This window comes from Herpailurus yagouaroundi, unplaced genomic scaffold, assembly GCF_014898765.1.
Source record: "Herpailurus yagouaroundi ecotype Mexico unplaced genomic scaffold, PumYag 162, whole genome shotgun sequence".
NCBI classification, from domain to species: Eukaryota; Metazoa; Chordata; class Mammalia; order Carnivora; family Felidae; genus Herpailurus; species Herpailurus yagouaroundi.
In genome coordinates, this window is record NW_024412403.1 from 10,600,921 (window position 1) to 10,618,063 (window position 17,143).

At 50.8% G+C, this 17,143-nt stretch overlaps 1 protein-coding gene across 1 annotated transcript in view; it reads left to right on the plus strand.

Annotated features, from left to right (window-relative positions):
* Positions 1 to 17,143, plus strand: part of RUNX1 (RUNX family transcription factor 1) — a gene marked incomplete at its 3' end in the record, with an annotated part of 95,697 nt that overhangs the window by 19,438 nt on the left and 59,116 nt on the right. The window contains exon 4 of the mRNA XM_040484973.1: positions 11,724 to 11,828. Coding sequence (XP_040340907.1) covers positions 11,724 to 11,828 — 105 coding nt within the window. The remainder of the gene's footprint in view (positions 1 to 11,723; positions 11,829 to 17,143) is intronic.

Consider the following 17,143-nt stretch of genomic DNA (forward strand, 5'->3'; position numbering starts at 1 on the left):
CAAGTGGACGAGTTTTCCAGGAGGGACATCGACCCTTCCCCTTGCTCGCCGGCCGCGTGGAGGTCTCGGGTCGCCAAAGAGTTATACGCAGCGGGCCCTGAGATCTCAGAAGAGCGGTGGCGGAGGCGGAATTAAACATGCGCTGTAATTTGAGGCACGTTTTTCATGGGAAAAGAAGTTCTCCCAACTTGGCCATTCCAAGTCTTTTGTGCAAACATTAATGGCATGCAAATATTTAGGATTCATACATGCCCCTTTAATTCCCCACCGTATTTTAACAATAAACACTGCATTTTCACGATGAAGCAGAATAATCCCTTTGTCCTGTCGCTGGGCTCCACAGGCTGGCACCCAGGAGCGTCACATTCTTCCTGCACGGTAATTGCTGACTCCACCCAAGTTTGGGGAGTTTTATAGTAGTACCACGGCGGCTTGCCTTGGACTTGGACCGTACCTGAGGACATGCTGCCGGTTCCACCGGGAGCCATTTTAAGGTTGTATCACAGCATTTTTAGAAACTGCAAGCGAACGTTCGTGCACTTTCTTTTGGCCATCTAGAAACGGAGAATTAATGAATCTGGCTATTGCTTGGCAAAGGATCTTACTTCGCCTCACGTTCTGTCCAAATCCACGGGCTCTGCATTACACCGAAGCCACTGCTTCCCAGTCGGTGTGCCTCTGATTTACAGGGGCAACCTAGAACCCACACGTCTGTTCGCCGTGATTCTGTGGGTCCACGGGAGGTAGCGCGGCATGGTCCGAGGCCCGCGGGGCTCGCTAAGCTGTGCTGGCCTCAGTCTCCCCATCTGTACAGTGGGCGTGGCTGTGCCTCTCACGCACGCCTCGAAGGGTGTCCGGATGGATGATGGGAACAAGATGATGTGGGTGTGGCAGGACTCAGGAAGAAGAGATCCCGCTTCCCCGGGCATGTCCTTCCCTCTGCCGTGAGAAGCACGGAGGGAGGTGGGAAAGAGCAGGTCAGCACGTGAGTCCCTGAATCAGACACTTAGGAAGGAGGCTGTTTTCCACTCTTGCTTCTGGATGCGAGGAATTCCTTTATCCTGCTAAGAACCTCATAAAACGAGAGTGCCTGAGACACAGCGGGAGTCTCACAAGCATTCATAAGTAAACACAATAACAGTAGTATAATCGTTCCAGACATCGGCTGGATTTTTTGACATGGGGTGGACCTTGTGTTCTCAGTTTTAATTGGTAAGTCTCGCACAGGCTTCGGACGTTTCCAGTGCGGGAAGTAGAGGGTCCGTTGCTTTTTTCTGTGACTTCACCCCCACGCCCGGGGGTCATTTAATGAGGGCACTTCGTTCATTCCCCCATTCATCCATTCATCCATTCATCGGATATGCATTGTGCACCTACTGTGTTCCAGGCACTGGGTCCCCACTGGAGATACAAAGATCAGCCAAAGAGTAGCCACAGCCTTTGGGAGCTAGCGAGGGGCCAACAGTCAAGCAGATGAGCAGTCGCGCAGAACCTAGTGAAGTTTGTCTTCCCGGACAAACTGCCGTCTCCGATGAGACATTTCAGGATGTCAGGTGAAGGCACCAAGAAGAGTGTCCGAGCAGAGAAAACAGGGCGGGCAAGAACACCTGCCCGTGGAGGAGCCGGAAGGTGCTCCAGTGGCCATCTGGGGAGGGCTTTGGAGGAGGATGAGACCCAGAGCGCGGCTCAAGGCCTGGACCTCCATCCACACTGGGACTTGGGCCTGGTCCCGGGGAAAGGGAGAACCGCCCACATGCTTTTAGGCAGGGACTTGACATCAGCAGATACAAAGTGCAGAAAGATAGGCAGCTTGCAGATGTAGAAAGGCAAAGGAGGCTTGGGGCCTCCGAGACCGAAAACTGCCATGTCTGCCCGCAGGCAGCCTCGGCCGTGTGCATACCCAGTTTGTAGATACCGTATTTGGTGAATGTCGTTGTCCCCAGAGTCCGCTCCTGCCGGGCCCTGACTGCCACACCCCCAGTCCTGCCTGGAGCTTCTCCCTTCTTTCAGCCGCCACACCACCTGCCTTCCCGGAAGCAGCCGCTGTGGGGTCTGAAAGGCTGGAGGCAGAATGGAGGACCCCAGCGCTGCCTTCCCTTCTAAATGTCCACTCCTGGGTCTCTGCTGAAGCGTCGTGAGGGGTTGGGCTGTATCCTTGAGGCAGCCGGCCATCGCACTCTCAGAGTCAGGGCTAGGACGAGGCTACTTTGATCACCTGCCCACTATGTAAGCCTCTGGCTCGATTTCCCCTGGGGGACTTGGGTCACCAACCAGAGGGCTCCCCCGGCCGCAGTTCAGGGTCTTGGAAGTGTTTGGGCTAAAAGGATTACAACTTGATTCCTCCACCAAGATGCCCAGGAACCGTGACACCAAAAGAAAAGGGAAGATCGTGGAGGGACCGCGAAATCCGGGGAAAGGAATGCAAAGTCACATGAGTGTCGTGGCGCCTTGGGGGTGGGTAAATATTCTCCAGGAAGAAGAAGGCTTGCCCATCCATGCCCCTGGTCAGGCCGAGCTCACACCGGTGCCACGAAAAAGGAAAGCCTCGCCTTCAAAGTGAAATCGGACGCCGTGAAGAACCAGCTGTCAGATTGAAAGTTTATGGGATAATTCACTGATCCGGTGATCAAACCTTTTTTTATTGCCTCGGAACAAGACACAAAGATGAATAAAATGCTGCCCCTGTCCTCGACTTCCAGAGGAGATTTCCAGAGAAAATGCTCTGCACGTTTTCAGCTTTCTGTACGTAAAACAATGCTTTTTTCCAAACAGTCCGTCACCCCCCCCCCCCCAAAATGCTGTTTTTTACGGAAAACTGAGTTCTGTGTTCGAAGTCCATGTCAGGAGACTTTGGGGGGGGGGCACCAGCAGCATGGGCCCCCCGTCTGCATTCTGCCCGTGTGGATGCAGGTACCCTTACCTTAGATCAACACATCTGCAAACACACAGGGCCCTTTGCCTGCACATGGATACACACGGACGTCTTCATTTCAGTTCAATTTAGAGAAAGTAGGAAATTCGGTGCGACTTGAAGGAATTGTACCCTATCCAGAAATCCTCATGTAAATCATTTGACAGCTCCCCTGTCAAAAATAGTGGTGTTTAGATGAGGAAATGGATGAGAGCAAAAGCATGAACTCTGGCTGTTCGGCTGTTCCAGTGGAAAACGTAAGAAATGTAAATTAAAAATGCTTTGTGTGTAGGGGGCGCCTGGGTGGCTCAGCTGGTTGAGCGTCTGACTCTTGATTATGGCTCAGGTCATGATTTCATGGTTTGTGAGATCGAGCCCCACACTGGGATGGGTGGAGAGCCTGCTTGGGATTCTCTCTCTTTCTCTCTCTCTCTCTCTCTCTCTTTGGCTTTCCCCCAACTTGCATGCATGCTCTCTCTCTCTCTCTCTCTCAAAAAATAAAAAAAAAAAAAAAAAATGTTTAATGTGCGGCACCTGGGTGGCTCAGTCGGTTGAGCATTAGACTCTTGATTTCGGTTCAGGTCATGATCACATGGTCATGAGATGGAACCCCGCGTCTGGCAGGGTGTGGAACCTGCTTGGGATACTCTCTTTCCCTCTCTCTCTGCCCCACTTCCCCCGCTCGCTCGCTTTCTCTCAAAAAAAAAAAAAAGTGCTTTGTGAAAAATACCCCCAGTTCAGATTTCCCCTGGAATCTGAGGGTGCATTAATTTTAATACTTAGTTATCCTTGATGAAAAGTAGACCCGGCACAATCTCTACAGTGAAAGGAGAACTCTTCCTGCAACATTTCAGAATCTGTTGGGATTTCCAGAATTTGCAAAGAGCAAAACCTGAGCCTTCACGGGCTTTTCTTGCTTTTCTAAAGCTGCATTTTTTTTCCCTTCGTTTGACTGTTCTTCACTTGTGCTCTTAAGTGTTTAAAGTTCGTGAGCACAGCCGGTTTTCCCGCAGAGATGCCCACGCAAGTGAAAGATGTCATGACGGTGTGTCCCCGAAGCCCCCTGCCCCTTCCGGCCCCCACGGCCGACGGCCCTCTGTGCGGACAGCCTTCCCTTGCGTGACAAAGGGCAAGTTTCACATCCCAGCGAAACTGCCCAAAAAGGAGAAGATGAGTCTCAGGTCCAAACCTACCCCAAGGAGAGTGACAGAAACACAGCCCAGCGGCTGAGGAGCCAATGCAGGCAGATGGGCTATACCCACGAACCAAACCCAGGGAGGGACAGTCACAACGGGACAGGACTGAGAGAGCTGCCCCTCACACCGTTGGCATAGGAGGACACTGCCGTGATGTGACAGGGCCCCAGCTTCTGCACCTGCTATTGCACTCGTGGGCGAGGAACGATTTCGAGCGGCCTTTACGCCCTGTCTTCCCCTCCCCGCCCTCGGCCCCTTGGGGAGCAGTCCTGAGGTTTGACTACTTCTCAGATGCGGTGAGGAATCGGAGTCTGTGCTGGGGCCACAAGGAACTGCAGCGTCCAGCTGCGGCTTTATTAGACCACAGGTGGCTGTCAGAGGTCAGCAGCCCGAGGCCTGGAAACATGGGGCCGCCTGAAAGTGTCGGGGAAGACTCACCCGTGACCTTCCCGACTAAATAAAGCAGTTAGTGTTTTGTCCTGGCACTCGGATGCACACACTGGCGTCGAGGGGGGCGACACATGGTCGCCGGGGAGCATTTGGCCCAGCTTGTTTATAAGGCGGATCAGCCAGCCACAGTTGTGCCTCACGAAGACCGCCAGCTGGCGGGGCAGGAGTGAACTTGGCATTCCAGTTGAACGTGCAGTTTTCCTGACGTGTCCGCGGGGCTCGGGCCGCTGTCCTGTCTGCTGCCCTCTGTGCTCTGCCTCCGTTTGCTGGGACTCCTAGGGAAAACAGGTGGAGCTTCAAGGGTGCCCCCTGCCCGGCACCCACCTACCCCATCAGACCTCGACGTGCCTCGTCACCAGCTCCTCCTCCCCGGATCGCCCACACCTCCGTCTTCGTGGAATCACCTTGCTCACGTCTTTAACGATAATTGAACTAGTATGTGCTGATTCGTTACTTCATTGAACTTGCATAATGAGACGATGAGATGGAAAGACCGGTGTCGCCCCCGTTTTACGGATGACAAAGCTGGGGCCCCAGAGAGGTTAAGTGACTTGCTCAAGGTCAGGCGGCTAGCATGTGGCAGAGATACGGAAACGGGCATTTCTGGCTTCAGGGCCCACACCCTGCGTGTGCCCTCGTCCACCAGATTATATACTCAGTGCCTTATCTTTTGCAGCTTTTGAGCATAAGGCGACCCTTCCGTCCCCTGTCGTGTAGCTCCTGCCTCCTCATTCAGTCCTAGCGTTTGAGCTTCTAAACGGGTTCCTCCTGGAACCCGACCACTGGCCAGAGCTGAGGCTGCCGTTTGAGTTAGGTCCCTGTGAGCTGGAGAAGGAAGGTCTCTGTGCGCCCCTTGGGCGCTCGCTCCACCGTGGACCCCCACACGGGACACCTGCAAGCCTGCCACCTGTCCCCTCGGGAGCCGAGAGCAGCGCACCTCGGGGCGCCAAGGCCTCTGCTCGTCTCCTGGCACCAAAGCCAGGGATGCAGGGAACCTTCGAGCCTCTCCGGGCCACACGAGTGAACGAATCAGCTCTCTCTACGGCAGCGCCGTCCTCCCAGGCCCACACTCGATCCTGCAGAGCCACTTTCGGGGATGGCGGTTATTTAGCCGGTCCGTTCTCCTTTGCTCTCCTCTGACTTACCAGTCTGGCTACAGTCTGCTGAGAAAAACACTTGAGCCTCTTTCGCTCTCCACACCCACGCACTTCAAATACCAGGCCCATAGGTCATTCTAATGAGGGAATCCGGCTAACAGCGCGTGTGCTCTTGGTGGGGGGGGGGGGGGGGGCACCCACCACCACCGCCGGTGCCGGCCAAGAAGGGCCGGGAGGTGGTGAAGGGCAGCGCGTGGGGGGTCCCGAGGCTCCAAACGGCAGTCACGGGTGCCCACTGGCCGACTCTCGCCAGTGATCAAGCTCGGTGCCAGGTCCGATCGGAGGAACACAAGGAAGTGGAAGGCAGAGTTTTCCCAGAGTGGAAAAATGTCCCACACACCTGTGAACAAAGTGTCATCACTTATTACCTCCGTCTATGAGGTCATGAGCAGATGTCCTGGTGCTCAAAGCCGTAAACAAGAGCCCATTGTGAGGGGAGCAAGTGGAATATCCCCACCGTCGTGAACAGCACGTTCCTGGGGCCAAAATGCCCCAGCTAGTGGCTCTTGCTGGACGGACGGTCACATTTCTTGTGACCGCACATAAAACGATGGGCGAAAATAAAATGATAGAGTTAGAACTATGGGCAACAATTTCACAAGTATTCACCTTGGTTGGATTTCATTCCCGATGAAGCAGGCCAGTCTGTGGTTGCCCGGGGTGGGGGGTGGGGGGTGGCATTAAATGCTCGGCTGCCAGGAGCCCAAATTCAGCCCCGTAAGAAGCTGCTTCTGAACTGTAACCCAGGCTCACGGTTAGCTGTCGAGCACAGTGTGGGTATAGTGAAGTCACGGGGGCTACATTCGCTTTCTGGGGCAATGGTAGAGCATGGAAGGTATGCCAGGAGTCTGGATTCCCAGTGCTGCTGTCACTGAGATTGCAAATCGGGTTTTGGGATTTCCTGACGACAACGTGAAGAACAGTGGGTGTAAAGCTGAGAGATCTGGGTTCTGCTGTGTATACAGGCTGTGTGACTTGGGGCAAGTTACGGAATTTCCCCGAGCCTTGGCTCTGCTACCTGTTGACGAGGGACAATAAAATCTCTCTTGTTTACTTCATGAGACCATTCCGAGGACCCAATGCAATAGTGTAGAGGAAAATGCGTGAAAGGTTGCAAGTTCTACACAAATCTGAAAATGCCAATATTCTAAAAACTAATTCTTTGTCGTCATTTAGGAAATCAAGATTAGGATGATCGTATGGGGCACCTGGGTGGCTAAGCCGGTTGAGCGTCCAACTTCTTGATTTCGGCTCAGGTGGTGATCTCACCGTTCGTGACATCAAGCCCCACGTCAGACTCTGCGCTGACAGTGCGGAGCCTGCTTGGGATTCTCCCTCTCTCTCTACCCCTCCCCCACTCGTAGGCACGTGCGTTCCCCCCCTCCCGCCCTCCAAAATGAATAAACGTTTAAAAAAAGGGATAGGATGCTTCACTAGGGCTACCAAGGGAGTGGGACCATTTCAGAGGGTAAAATATACAGGTGCCTGTAGAGAACTTGTTAGTCATAATGTCAAGACCGGAACTCTGACGACATTCGGTGTTTGAACTAGCTTGTATAATGTTCCCTAAAAACTCATGTTCACGGGGAACCTCAGAGGGCAACCTTACTTAGATATAGGGGTTTTGCAGATGTAATCAAGTAAGGTGAGGACGTCTCGGGCGAGGGTGGGCCCTAACTCCAATGACTGGTGTCCTTCTAAGGAGAAGTGCATTTGGAGACAGAAGCCACACAGGGGAACAAAGTCCATGTGACAGCAGAGGCAGAAGCTGAATGATGAACTTGGACACCAAGGAAAGCCCAGGCTTGCCTGCGAGCACCAGAAGCAGGGACAAGGAAGGAAGGATTCTACCCCAGAGCCTTCAGAGAGAGCACGGCCCTGCCGACACCTTGATAATTGGATTTCTGGCCTCTAGCACTATGAGACAATAAATTTCAGTTGTTTTAAGCCTCCCCCCCCCCCACAACCGTCGGTTTGTGGAAATTTGTTACAGCAGCTCTAGAAAAGTAATACAGTATTTTCACGGACTCTGAAATGCTGACGCTACAGGCGATGGGGGAGGCGCACGGGGGCACAGCTACATGTAGGCACATACATGCACGTGAACATGGGCGCCGGGCGGGCTGCGTCCTCAGAAGATACCGTGAGTTGAAAGTGACCTTGTGGGTATCCCACGCCCCCCGGGCTCCCTGTTTTGCAGCTCAGGAGACTGAGATCCAGAGAGGTCACATCGTTTGTTACATGAACTCGTATCTAAGCCTCTGGAAGGAAGAGCAGCCCGGCCCCTCATGCGCCCAGACCTGCTGGGTCCCTGGGGCCACGTCATTACTCACTGCTTGTGTCCTCAAGGTCTTTTTTTTTGTTTTTAATCCATTTCAGTCCCCCTCTACCCTGAAGCCACCTGCTGCCACCTCATCCTTTGCCACCTTCCTCTGAGAAAGGCATGGTGGTCTTGGACCACCATCCCTCTCCTTGGGCTTTTACAGCCACAAACCCGTTCAGTCCCCATCAAAGTCGAAGACCGCTTTTGGAGGCAGATGTGGGGAGGTTGCCTGAAACACGAGCCCGACTTTGAAGCCAGGAACATAGCAGCGGGTGGTGGGGGGAGGGGGGGGTGGCGGGGAGGGGCAAAGCAAGGAAGCCTTGACAGGCTGGCCAGGGGGCTGGAGGAAGACAGACCCTAGAGTGGAAATCCCGTGGCCATGAGTCCAGTTGGGGGAGAGAAGAGTGAGCAAGAAATAACGCGGGGTGGGGGCTCATCGGGGAGAAGGTCCTAATAGCTGGTGTGGGATCCAGTCTTAATACGGTCCATACCTCTTGTAGGGTCTTTTTTTTTCGTAATGTTTATTTATTTTTGAGAGAGACAGAGTATGAGCAGGGGAGGGGCAGAGAGAGAGGGGACACAGAACTTGAAGCAGGCTCCAGGCTCTGAGCTGTCAGCACAGAGCCCGACGCAGGGCCCGAACCCACGAACCAGGAGATCAAGACCTGAACTGAAGTCCGGCGCTTAACCGATTGAGCCACCCAGGCGCCTTCCCACCTTGTAGGTTCTTGACAAAAGGTGGATGGCCGTAGGGCCCAGAGGACCACGTGGACGGGCCACCTGGGCCATAGTTGCCTTTGCTCCCTTGACCAAGATGGGCAGTTGAACAGGGTGCTGCCTCCACATCGCCGTGCCCTCCTCGCCAGGCCTGACCAGCAGCCCCTCCTGCACGCGCCCCTACCTCAGCGAGATGCCAAGGGGAGAAGTGATCTGGGGTATCGCCTGGCCATATCTGAACGATGTCCTAGAGATGGCAAATCCCTAAAGCCCAAAAGGGATCCTCTCTGGGTTCCAGGAGAGAAGAGCAGCTGATGGGAAGATAAATTTGTGGGCCGGGCCTCCTGGGCTCCTCCAGTGCCCTAGGCCCCTCAGCACCCCGCCCTAGAGAGCAGCCTGGACTGTCAGCCATGACTGTGGTTGCAAAGCCAGGCCGGACGAAGCCGGTTTCAGCATCCAGTGGTTACTTGTCATTGTTCCTCTTATCGAAGGCTTCACTGTAGGCAGAATGCAGATCCTTGGGGATTGTTCACTGGGGACTTTTCATGATTAGGAATCACTAGCTTGCTGTGGCCAAAGATTACGCAGTAGACCCTTGGACAACATGGGTTGAACCATGCAGGCTCATGTACATGCAGATTTTTTTTGATAAATACAGTACAGGACTGTAAACATATTTTCTCTTCCTTACGATTTTCTTAATAATATTTTCTTTTCGGGGCACGGGGGTGGCCTAGTCGGTTAAGCGTCTGACTTCCGCTCAGGTCATGATCTCACGGTTCGTGGGTTCAAGCCCCACATCAAGCTCTCTGCTGTCAGCACGGAGCCCGCTTCAGATCCTCTGTTCCCCCCTCTCTCTGCCCCTCCCCGGTCCCCTGTGTTCTCTCTCCCTCTCAAAAATAAATAAACATTAATAAGAAGAAGAAGAAGAATATTTCCTTTTCTCTAGCTTCCTTTATGATAAGAACACAGTGTGTAGTATACCTGAAATACAAAATTCGTGTTAATCGACTGTTTACGTTATCGGTGAGTCTTCAGATAGGCAGTAGGCTATCGGTAGTTTTTGGGGAGTCAAAGGTTATACATGGATTTTCAACAGGGCAGGGGTCGCTGCCCCTAACACCTGTGTTGTTCAAGGGTCACCTGTGTTTTTATTGAGCTTTTTTGTAGCTTTCCTTGGTGTGAAAACGTGCATGACAGTTGAAGATACTCTGTTCTTTCTAACTTGGGGGAGGAAGACAATTTGAGTCTTAACGTGGGTTGGGAACAGATAGGGGGATGGGTGGGCCTTTCATTTCTTCTAGGTTTCATTTCATGATACATGACTAAGAGGAGAAACTGTTAAATAGAGACCCACTGCAGTGATGTGGGTGGTCCAAATATCATGCTTAGTCAAACCTTAGGATCCTGTTGGGGAACTCTGAGAAACAGAAAAGGAAAATAATAAAAGCCAGCACAACACACACACACGCACACACACACGCACACACACACACACACACACACACACACACACACACATGCGCACACCTTCAAATATCATGCTCCAGATACCTTTTTAATGATTTTACTCCTATGAACTCATTTAACCTCCTCCAAACCCTATAAGGTAGAAAATGTTATATGTACCCATTTTCCAGGTAAGGGCACTGAGGCACAGGGGGGTCTGGGGCCCTGCCAAAGGTCAGCTAGCCCAAGTTCAAACCAAGAGTTCGTCCTTTGAACCACCTAGCCAAAAAATGTTTTCAATGATCAATATATGTGCATATTAATACTTATATTATTAATATTAATTGTCGGTATATTTCTGTTCTGTTAGTTATTTATGTATTTATATGTTAGTCACTGTATTCTGAGTTATATATATATTTTAAAACAGTTTTTAAAAGTTACTAAAACCATGGCGGTAGACATATGTTATAAAAAGGTGCTTGAGTCCCATGCATGTATGTGAAGTGTTTGGGTGGAGATCCCCGTGCGTGTACATGTCTCTAGTCCTTATTGAACCTCAGTCTGTCAGTTACATATTGTGAAGTCAGTTTGTTGACTGTAAATTTTGTCTGGCCAATCCCATGAGTACCCAAATGGCATCTAGCATTTAAAAATAATATTTAGGGGTGCCTGGTGGCTCAGTCAGTTAAGCGTCCGACTTCGGCTCAGGTCACGATCTCACGGTTTGTGAGTTCGAGCCCCGTGTCGGGCTCTGTGCTGACAGCTCAGGGCCTGGAGCCTGCTTCGGACTCTGTGTGTCCCTCTCTCTCTGCCCCTCCCCTGCTCACACTCTGTCTGTCTGTCTCTCTCTCTCTCTCTCTCTCTCTCTCTCTCACTCAAAAAAAAAAAAAGAATAAACGTTAAGAAAATTTTTTAAATAATAATAATATTTAAAGTCCACCAGCAATTAGTGTCTTTGAAATACAGAGAGAATAATTTGAATTTAGCCTATTCCCAAACTCAGGTACTCCGTCTTTCCCAATCCTTGAAGGGGCAAGCAATGTTACAAGGAAAAGATGAAGCCCTGGGTGTTGTATGGAAACCAATTTGACAATAAACTTCATATATTGGAAAAAAAAAAAAAAAAAGGAAAGATGGATACAGTTTCTTTCACTCCTTGGGGACCAGCTCTGGGGGAGTGGATAGCAGCCAATCCGATCCCATGTTCCCTGGAGTCTTGGCTTGAAAGAAAACAAAGCTGAATCTCTCTTGATCCTGTGTTGTTTTATTGATGATTAAACGGAAGCCGTGTAACTATGCGAAGTGTTAACATCTTACACAAATACCAAAGGTGTGCATTCTGGAATTTAAGCAAAGCCAAACGCAAGGGAGTGTTGGAAAAACCACCAACTTGTGCCCAAGAAGTGCCACCTTTCCAGTTTGATGGCTGGAAAGCATACATTAATGGTCAACTACCCAGCGGATATATCCAGGCCATCACCTCATTGTTTTGTGTGTTCTCTTTTGTGTTCCAACAGGGAAAAGCTTCACTTTGACAATCACGGTCTTCACGAACCCACCACAAGTTGCCACGTACCACAGAGCCATCAAAATCACAGTGGATGGACCCCGGGAACCTCGAAGTAAGTGGGCCCCCCCCCTCGGGGCTGGCAAACCTCTGGGCTGGGACACTGAGGCACCAGGGACGGTATCTCAGAATCCTTGGGTTTGACTGACGTTGCTCAAATGCGGCTAAAACTTGTGTCAGAGAGGGATAGGAGGCTCCTGCAGGGAGAGAGAATTTTATCGTTGACAGTCGTCAAAGTTTGTCTCTGAGCACTGGGCTCCTTTTAAAGCATTCTCTTAGAAGGCAGAAGCAAATCAGCCTGAGTCAAATGTGTGTTGGAAGCATGTCGGGGCTGCATGAAACTAAGGACTAGTCCCTCAAATACACGGTGAAGTTCAACAGTATCAGAAACGAACAGTAAATGGAAGAATGGCCAGCCGCAGGGGTGGCCCCTCCCCCCCCAAAAAAAATGCCTGAGGGTCAGAGTGGACCACAGGTAGTGATTACTATCCATGCTGGCCTTTTATTCATTTGTTAAGGCCAGAGATGAAAACTATGAAAATGACCATGTCTTTTCCGTGGCATAGATCAGAATCTTATTACAGGATTGATTAAAATAGAGAATGGGAGGGCAGAAGAATTCCTGGGGGAAAACCAGTAACTATAGAAAGACGGTACCAAAAAAAAAAAAAAAAGAAAGAAAGAAAAAGAAATAGCTCCTGTGAGGAAAGCTGTTTTAAAAAGCGGTGGGGTTGTTTAGTCTGCAGGAAGATGTTTTCACGGTGACTTAATGACTATCTTTGAGTAAACACAAGAGTAACACTCTTTTCCAGAACCACACCCTTCCCCGGGCCGGAGGCTGGGCTCTACCCATCATCCGCATGCCTCCAAACCGTATCAGGTCCCCGGGGTGGAAAATGATTATTGTCTCTTCTGGTGGGAGAGATTCCCAAACAGGGCTTACGCCCGGAGGTTGAGACGCGGGGAGGCGAGGTCGTAAAACGGACTGGTTAAGAATTTGGGCTCTGGGGGTGTTGGGGGTGGGGGGAGACAAGTGGAGTTCTGGTTCACGCGCTTAAGCCTTCAGCAAGTTACGGAACCTCCCCGGACCTCAGTTTCCTCATCTGCAAAATGGAGATAATAGCGAGGGCCGCTTTTATGAGACAGGAAGAGACAACGCTTTGTGCCTGGCACAGAGGATGGACTTGGGAGACGTTGTCCATCCGCAGGAGGGGCTCCCTGCCCGCCTCTGCGGCTTGCCGTTCGGCGGGGCTGTCCGCCAGGGGCCTTTCTCGTGGTGGGGGTGCTCATGGGGCTGTAAGGCCGCCCCCAGGCGTGACTCTACGGGTCACCCCGTGCTCACCCCACGTCGTGCCTCATAGTGTCTTGATCCCATAGAACCATCCCATGTGCTGCCTCAGCTTTCTCAGTGCCCCAGAGAGGGAAGAACCCCCACGGGGAAACCACACCCGCCAGGAAGAGCCCCCCAGGATGTGGCATTCCATTCACGAGGAGCGCCTGGGTGCAGCCCGCCTGCTCCGTGTGACTCCCTCTTTATCTCTGACCTCGGTTACCGCCTCTCCGCTTTTTCTCTTGAAGTCACGGAGACCATCTGTCGGGTCATGCCCAGACTCAGGAAACTCTGGGACTTTGGTGGCATCCCCCTGATTCCAGTCTGTGTTTGAACAGCCAGGCCACAGGCACAGGACCACACAGTGACAGCCAAACCCAGCTTTGTAGGTTTCCAAAGTAGGCGTGGCAAACTGAAGACTCATAGTGACCCTGTCATATTAATAACGGAACAGAAACACCCAGCAGGCGCCTTGGCTCTCTGTAGAGGACCAAAGAGGAAGCAGGCTTAGAGTCGAGCAAAGCCCAGGGTTGGGGGGCAGGGGGCCTGCAGGCGGCTGTGAGGTGTCAGGAAAATGACTCTGGGGGTCGCGAAGTCGTGAGAGAGGCTCACTCGGTGGTTGTAGAATCTCTGTCTTTAAAAATAGAAACAGTAGTTTCGACTCAGACCGTTCAAACGCGGACCTGCCTGGAGGAAGAAGCTTTATAACCAGGTGACCCCTTGATATACCTCTACCTCTGTTATTCTCTCATGCAGAAAAAAAGGGCAGGTTTTTGCCCCACTGCTTGTATTTCCTGTAACATTCAAAGAAGCATCCAGGTGGCTGAACTTGAGAAAAACAAATGCTGGTCGCTCTGACTGTTAAGAATTGGCAGCCGGAGGGGAAAATATGGTATTGTAAGGGCCTGCCTGTGTATACAGTTGACTCCCCTGCTGTTTTATAACTCCAGAAAGCGGTCACGATTGAGAAGGGCTCTCTGAACAGACAGAAGGGATTTGCTCCAGAGGCATCCATTTTTATGGTGTCTCTCCTGCCAAATGGAATTTGGGGTCTTAGGAAAAATTAAATGGGAGGTGCTAAGCGTGCTATAGAGAGGTGTTACAGTCCCAAGTAGACAGTCTCGCATCTCACAAAGGTCTTCTAGAAGGAGAATTAAATGCACACAGACTCCCAGAGGGGCTTGAGTAATGCTGACTTTTCTATTCACCCAGGAAGCAAGGGTGGGGCCCCTCACTGCTAATATTAGTATGCTGTTTTCCTCGTTATGTGAACATCTCGATTCAAGGTGGGAACTACTTTTTGATGAAGTTCTGCTCGCAGCCGTTTTGTTTTTAACGAGAAAGTGAACAGAGTTGGGTTTTTTTTTTTTCCCCCAGCTTTATTGAGATGCCATTGACCTATAGCATTGTGTAAGTTTCAGGTTTGCAACATGATGATTCGATGTACGTGTATATTGCAAAACGATTACCACGGCAAGATGAGTTAACAGATCCATCCACTCAAATAGTGTGTGCGTGCGTGTGTGCATGCTGAGAACTTTTACGATCTGTTGGCCTGGCAACTTTCAACTATACGACACAGTATTGTCAACCATAGTCGTCATGCTATACGTTACATCCACAGGACCCGTTCATCTTACAACCGGAAGCTTGTACCCCTTCACCATCTTTGCCTACTTCCCTGCACTCATTCTACCCCCATCCCCTGCCCCTGCCCCTGCCCCCACTGATCGGCTCTCTGTTTCCATGAGTTCTTCTCTCTCTCTTTTTTTTTTTTTTTTGGATTTTACATGTGAGATCATCCCGTATTTGTCTTTCTCTGTCTGACTTATTTCCCGTAGCATGATATCCTCAGTGTTCATCCATGTTGTTGCAAATGGCAGCATTTCCTTCCTTATTAAGGCTGAATGATATTCCAGTATGTAGTTATGGCAAAGTGGCCCTGGCATTGACAAGTACAATCGTTTTGAAAAGTTCTATCGTTTCATGGCATCAAAGAGCGGGGGAGCTGAGGAGAGAGCCTCCGGGCCTCGTGGCCTCAGAGAGAAGGGAAAGTCCCAGAGAAATGAAATGATTTGCCTTGGTTGAGAAAAAGTAGTTGGTAATAAGGCAGGAGGAGAACGAGGGGCTCCTGGTACCTCATCCTGTTCTGCTGTCCACCTGCCCATTCACCTCTTCATCTCCCTGGGCCATCTGTCCACCACCTATGCCAAAGTCTCTGAGCTGGCTTCTCACCCTCGTGTTTTAAATGAGGCGATAGCTCATCGGGCTTCTCGCGTTCATCCCAGCTGTAAGATGGTCTGAAAGGGGCAAATGGTGGTGCTTCATTGCAGGCATGGAGGCCTTTAACTTGAAACACTCATGCAAAGAACCAGAAGAAAAGCTTATCTCACTCAACCTGACACTCAGGTGACTAAGGAAAGAACAGGGGGGGCATCTGGGTGGCTGAGTCGGTTAAGCGTCACACTCTTGATTTCGGCTCGGGCCTCGATCTCACGGTTCGTGAGGTCAAGCCCCGTGTCAGGCTCTGTGCAGACAGCGTGGAGCCCGCTTGGGATTCTGTCTCCCTCTCTCTCTGCCCCTCCCTCCTCGGCTCATGCATTCTCTCTCTCAAAATAAATAAACGTTAAGAAAAGAAAGAAAAGGATTCTGAATTAGAGAGCACGCCACAGCTGACTTTTCTAGGCCAAAGGGATAACTTGGTCCTTCCCACCCCACTTTCCTGGGTTTCGGTGGTGAAGGTACAGCAAAAAGTGTATTCCGGAGAGAACTGAGAACCGTTTTCACCTCAGATGGTTACTTTGCTCTTTTGCAGTAACTGACCTGCCACTTAGTGAGTCAAAACTTGTTGTTTTTTTTTTTTTTTGTCCACACTCCGTGAGATTTATTTTTCATGTCAGACTAAGAGAGAAATTACCAGTTGATGAAAAATTAAATTTATTATGGAGAAAGAGCACTGTCCGCAGGCATTTTCTCTGTGGGGATCGGTTCTTGCAAGCAGCAATATGCAGCTAGTACACAGATGCCACAATCCTGGGTGGCTTGTTATGCAAATGACGGTACATTTCCAGGACGGAGACAGAACCACACTTTGTGGCTTGTTAACACATTGAAGGAAAAAGTCTTCTCGTTACGCGGGAGAGACAGGGCGACCGGCTTTTTCAGGAAAACAGTACTCGAGAGTTGTTTTTCATGTATTTTTTATATTTGAGGGGATCTAATGAAAACTCCTAGCTCGAGCCCATGGATCTGTGATATGATAATACTGAGATACCGAAGCACATTCTCTGCAGCTGTTTGACTAAATAATTTGTGTGGCGGCCCAGGGCCCTGGAGGAAGACATTTTGCTAAGGAGAGATCGAGGAGAGTTAGCAGCCGGGACCCTAAGTGACCCGACGGGCAGGGGGTGGGGATCCCAGGGCTGCGGACTGGAGAGTCCTTCTGATGTCACAAGCCATTACCTGTCTGGCCAGATAGCTGTTAACTTCTGGAACATTGAGCAACCTAATTAAAAATTGAAAAGATTAATAAAACAAATATTGGCCATCTCTGGGACAACACCTGCCCTCAGGTTAAAGGAGTCCTTCACAGTAACTGCTGGGCTGGCTTGGAATTCACAATAACAGGGAGCGAGGTGGAGCCGTTCCTGAAAAACTTCGGAAAATGCCATTTTCTGGGGCACCAGCCTTCTTGCCGGCTCACTTTCTTAAAACAGGGAATCGTAGTTAAAATAGGTCCACCGAAGGGCCTAACTCTTCATCGCTCCATTGCTTTGCTAAGGACTCTGTGGAGGTCACATCACACAAATACATTTCCTTCTGTGATTTTGAATGTAAGTAGCAGATCTCCAATAGACAGAAGAAACAAGATCCTTCAACATGGAGAGTGTGTCTGGAGGGAAAAACAGGAATGCGTGGAAGGTACCGGTACACGGTGGCGATAACGAGCCTAAACATATTTGAGATGGAGTCTCCTTGGAAGAGTGTGGGATGAGCAGAAGTGTTTGCGGATTGCTCTTGCGACTAAGGCACAGGGTTTC